This window comes from Chrysoperla carnea, chromosome 1 (assembly GCF_905475395.1).
Source record: "Chrysoperla carnea chromosome 1, inChrCarn1.1, whole genome shotgun sequence".
Classification (NCBI taxonomy): domain Eukaryota; kingdom Metazoa; phylum Arthropoda; class Insecta; order Neuroptera; family Chrysopidae; genus Chrysoperla; species Chrysoperla carnea.
The window spans coordinates 78,733,209-78,739,208 of NC_058337.1; the positions used below are offsets into that span (position 1 = coordinate 78,733,209).

A 6,000-nucleotide genomic window follows, 5' to 3' on the forward strand; every position below is an offset into this window, starting at 1 on the left:
CATAGGCCACTCAATATTTTTCAAAAATTTACGAGCTAATTGTTAGAAAGGGTTGTAGGCATAAGCCTATGATGTATATTTTTAACAAAGCTGCATCATCAAACCAGGTTATTTTGAAGCCACACACAAAACTGCTCTTTTCAATCAGTAAGAAGATATATTTAGTCTGAGTTAGGGTCGATTATTGAATTTTACTGTGCACAAACTTAGAAAAAGGCTACTTGCCTTTGATTTTCTCTCAATATAGACTTTATACTAAGAGAAGATTTTCGATTAAAGAAGGGCTAATGTTCAAAGACTGTAAGATGTTTTTAGGCTCAGATGTTTTCTTATTTTCCCTTTAGTGACGTTTACAAGAACAAAGATTATTATTTTACATGATATCGGAAAAAATTGGGTAAATAAATTAGTATTTTATACACGAAATGTAAAAAATTAAGAATTTTGCCCGCGAATAATTTGAAAAGATGTAAAACTTTTAGACGCATCAATATTGCATTTTTTCTTTCTAAAATAATCAATTTAATGTAGGTACAAGTTTCAAGAAAACCACGGTCAGCTAGTTACTACATACGTAAAAATTTTGTTCCGTTATTAAAGGAATGTCTCTTTGTTTTTTTTTTTTTTTGTTTTTTTTTTTGTTTTTTTTTTTTTGTTTTTTTTTTTTTTTGTATTAGATTCATATTCTTACTGTCTTATTATCTTTTTGTTTTTTTGTAATAGATTCATAGTCTTCTCCATAAAATTTCGATTTATATGCCTCCACCATAGGTTTGAAAATTTTTAAATAAAATAAATTACAAAAAAAAAAAACACTTTTTATCCTTTCAATGGATTTACAAATATTTTGAAAAATGATTATATTTGGCATATGACTTTATATGGCAATAAATATGCAAAAAAGTTCATGAAACTTTTGATTGTAAAATAACAAGAACCATATGGCGTTTACACTTGAAAATATTATAAAATATGTTCAATCCAGACTAAATGTAAAAACATATTATTTTTTTCTAAGAAATATTATTAAATTTTGGTACCCCTGAATGAATAATAATAATTTTATAATAATTTTTTTACTAGGATTCCGTATATAGACAGTTGGTCCGTGCGGCAGCCACCTAAATGTTTTAAATACCTTAACTAATAAGCAACGTAATTAATTATTATAAAGGGTGATCAATTCAGAGGTATAGGATTTTAAATTGAATTATAACAACGAAAATTCAAATTGATAGGGCAATCTTTTTTATTTTTGTGTAGAACCATTCACGACATTTATTTTTTAAAGATAACCTCTTTCAAATGTTGGCCACAACTGCGCTTTAATTCGTCCATCCGTAAACACCAATTTTGAATGACTCGCTCAAGGACTTCGGCCGATGTCTCGCTAATAACTTCAGTAATGTTGGCTTCCAATGCCTCAATAGTAGCTGGTTTATCCACAAAAATTTAGACTTGACATACCCCCACAAATATAAGTCCAAAGGTGCGATATCATACGATCTTGGAAGCCAATCCACCGGTCCGAAACGGGAGATAAATTGCTCACCGAAACAACGACTGAAATTATGACGTTTTGGACGGTCAGCCAGCTTCAATTCTTGGAAAAGCTGTATTTTGTAAGCTTTCAAACCAAGCTCTTTGCGTAAAATCGCCCAAGTAGTGCTATAAGATAGGTCAAATTGTTGAGATCAACGCCGAATTGATTTTTCCGGGTCTTCGGCAAAACTCACATTTACAGCCGCAATATTCTCTACAGTTCGGCCTGTACGTGGTCTAATCGGTCGAGTATCATTCAATAATATTAAATTATTCGCGAGTTTGAGGATGGTATGCGAATAGTACGTTCGGTAGGACGATTATGTGCATCATAAATTAACCTAAGCGCGGGGTAAACGCTTTTCACAGAGCGTCCTTTTTCGTAATATAATTGTACGTTTTGCAAACGATGTTGAGGCGTAAGTCTTTCATTGATGAAATGTCAATGAAAACTGAATAATATTATATATTAAGTTTGACCTTAGTCACACGTGACATGTCAATAAAACCCTATTGGAAAAAGTACCTCCAATTTGATCACACTGTATAATTATAAAAAAATCGAAATCATGCATAAGTAAAATGTTATTTACAATTTTGTCTGCCAGACGAGAATGCAACAATTACCACACTAGGAGGGACATTTGTAACAGCATTTATAGTCAAATTTTAACAGTACCTGTCCTAGAGTCACACATCAAGTGTGACTCTAACAGTTGTTACATTAGAATTGACAACTGTAACATTATACAGAGTTAAATGTTACACTTCCAATGTGACTGTAACATTTGCCACATTAGACGAGAAAATTGTAATACTACACTCAGAGCATGTAATGTAATCAGAAATAATAAATATTGAAATAATATTCCAAATTTCCCTTATTAAAATAAATTTAAATAAAAAATATAATTTTGTTTTTCATAAATGTTAATAAATTATTTTTGTTGGTTGGTAAGCATGTTGATGCTTAGGCATATATTGATGGTTACCCTATTCAAAAGTACAAATGGCTTCATATTTGCATGAATTGTTTTACATAGCATTTGTTTTCTGGTTTTACTTGTGTAATCTTTTAAAAGAGATTCCTTCTCTGGACTGTCCGAATAAATTGCCGTTTTCGCTTTTTTCCTTCATTTATCAACTCTAGACTTACCTTTCAATTGTGCTTTGGGTAGAGGACGTATATTTTCAATTTATTGATGGTTTGTTTGAGATTAATTTACTGATTCATTGGAAATGTCTGACTGAAAAACTGACACAGGAGAAAAATAATTTTCATCAAAAGTTTGCTTATATTTAAAGGAATTATTACCAATTCCGGCAAATCATATATATTCATACGTTGCCTAAAATGATATGTGAATTGTCATCCCGAAATCTGCAAGAGATTTTCATTACCATTAAATTTTGATTTAAATTGTCGAAAATTAAAATTGATCTGTCCAACAGCAGAAGCTTATGTGACGTATGTGTAGGGAAGGATAATATAGTGTTGATATTGTTCCTGTAAAAATTAACATGAAGACTAATTTGAGAGCTACGATTGCCTAATTTTACCAGTAAACGATTTTGATGAATTTAGATGAAAAGTAAGAACAACATTTTTCGATATTTGGTTTAAATACATAGAGAAGAATTAAATCGAAATTTCCAATCTTCGATATTTTGAAAACTAAGATATCGAGAAATTTTTATTTTACTTATCATCTAATTTTACTTATATAGACAAATATAATGGATAAAATTAGATGATAAGGAAGATTAAAATTTTTCCATATCTTGGTTTTCAAAATATCAAAGATTGGAAATTTCAATTTAATTCTTCGCTATTAATTTAAGCCAAATATCGAAAAATTGTATTCTTACTTTTCATCTAAATTCATCAAAATAATTACCACATTATTTATCATTACAAGTTAAAAATTTCGTTAATAACGCTGCTAACTTAACTTAACAAGCTCGTACTTCTTTATAACAGTTAATTGATCATATAAGCTGCTTTGTCATAAGATCAATGTTAAATATGAATGGGCCAAAATTCCACAAATTTGAACCACATATAAACGGTCCGAAACATCGGACCAGACTTTATTATATTAGAAATTTATTATATACCTACAAAATTGCTATATTATTCTTGTAATATTAACCTCAGGTATTTATTGGATTTAATATAATATATAGAAAAAGGCATTTTAAATAATATTTGATCAATTTTGGGTAGTGTTGATTTGACCACTTTTGACGATTTCATCCCCTCCAGCTCCACGGCTCCAGGGGGAGGGGTCCTAGAGGGGAGCTATGTCAAACCTAGGACTTTGTTGATATTAACCCAGATACGAAGTTTCACTGCTGTCCCCTCTGCCTCTACCTAGAAAATCCCATTTTCCTGTATTTATAAAGGTTTTCCTTAGGTAATGGGCCTTCTCGAATTTTACTGGATATGTGGCTTATAACAATCCTAGGAACACCTTAAGGTCTAGCCTTGTACCAAGTTAAATCGAAATCGTTACAGCCGTTTTTGAGAAAACTCCAAAAATCCTGTTTTGGCCTAGAGGGAAGTACTCTTGAAAAAAGGCCTTGGCAAAAAATGAAAAAATCATCTGGAATTATGACCAAACTGAACCTGTGTACCGAGTTTGAGAAAATCAGTTGAAAATTGAAGGCTCCAGCTTGGTAATAGACATACCGACATACCGACATACCGACGGACGCAGTTTTTTTTAAAAACCACTTTTTTGGCATCAAGGACCCTCAAAACGTGTATTTCCGTTCAAACCCCGATATCGATTTTTTTTTCGATCACAATACTTTATTATATTTATAATATATAATAAAGTAGAAAAAAAAATATTAGCCCTTTTACTGAAAGTTGCTCTCATGATCGTACCTCTTTAATTATGAACTCGAACTGGTATCCTCTTTGTTTCAAACACATAAATAGCCATGCTATTTATAAATTAAAACAGTTAAAAATTTCAAAGACATTCAATACGGGACTATTATATTTCATACAATATTTGTAGTCTATTGTGTATACAGAGGTAAACATATTTTTTTATTATTGAATATTCAATGATATATTCTCGTGAGGTATGTCCCAAATTATTTAAATGAATTCATTATTAAACTTTCATTTATACAGTGTGTCGCATTTAAGATGAAGACCCCCGACTCGCTACTACCATTTTCGTTATTTATAAGAAAATAGATTTGAAATTTTACACAGTCACACTGGGGAAATGTGAATTTAGAATGAATTTAGAATATAAGTTAAAAATAAATAACAACAGGTGAAAACAAGTAAAAACAAATAATTGACTGAGTTTATTGTTGAAATACCATGTATAGACAGTGTTGATTACCAGCCATAAATACATATCATAGATACATGACTGATATTTCCAGATAATACATACTATACAATATTCGAATTTGCGCCCTCATGGGTATACAGTGATATCTTCGAAAAAATTATTCAAACAAAAGTTGTTAATTTTTACTTTTAAACTTTTGTTCGATCTCTTTGCAAGAAGGGTTCGAACGGTTTGCAAGAAGGGTTCTGCAGACTCAAGACTATTGATTTATGTTGCTCGTTTACAAACTCGACCTTCCTTTTTACGACCTGAACACGCTGTAAAAATTTCAACTTGATATCTGTTTTCTTTTTGAGTTATCGTGATGACAGACGGACAGACAGACAGACAACCAGGATGAACTTATTAGGTGATTTTATGACAACCTATACCAAAATTTTATTCATAGTATCAATATTTTTAAGCGTTACAACCTTGGGACTAAACTTAGTATACCTTGATATATTTCATATGCATGGTATATTAAAGGCGTGGCTCGATCAATTTTATGAAAATAAAGTTTTGTGGATTTTCTATAAATATTTGACAAAAACCAACTTATACTAACTTTTATTCTTCTTTTGTTACAGGTATTAATCCAATGTTATACGCATTTCTGTCTCGGAAATTTCGCAAAGGAATGCAAGAGCTTCTGTTGTGTTCGGTCCGCGGCGTAAAGAAACATAAAATTAATCGGCGCATCTTAGAACGTCATCTATCTGAAAATCATCCAATGTCACAAACATCAATGTTACATGTCGGCTCAGTCAAATCGACCAAATACACATTTTCATCGTTTTTCAATGGTAAATTGGATACATCAGAATATAATAATCCAGAAAGTAGTACGGATGGTTGTAGTGTATGAAATCTAATTAATATTCTATGTAAGTGTTGTAAAAAAGTGTGCCAATAATAATTCTTTAATTAAACATGTTAAGTATTTATTTAAAAAAAAATGAGGCTGTTCGAAGTTAGCACCCCAAATGCGAATTTATCCAAGGTGCTCTTCAACATTGTTCAAATTGTTACAAATAATGGTAACACATTAGTTTATTCTGGGCATTTTTTCGTTTCTTTCGTTTCTTTTGGTCGGAAT

General features: G+C 30.9%; 1 protein-coding gene across 1 annotated transcript in view; it reads left to right on the forward strand.

Annotated features, from left to right (window-relative positions):
* Positions 1–5,769, forward strand: part of LOC123291118 (trissin receptor-like) — a 97,123-nt gene extending 91,354 nt beyond the window's left edge. The window contains exon 6 of the mRNA XM_044871583.1: positions 5,492–5,769. Within this exon, the coding sequence (XP_044727518.1) occupies positions 5,492–5,769 (278 nt within the window). The remainder of the gene's footprint in view (positions 1–5,491) is intronic.
* Positions 5,770–6,000: the final 231 nt, after the last annotated feature.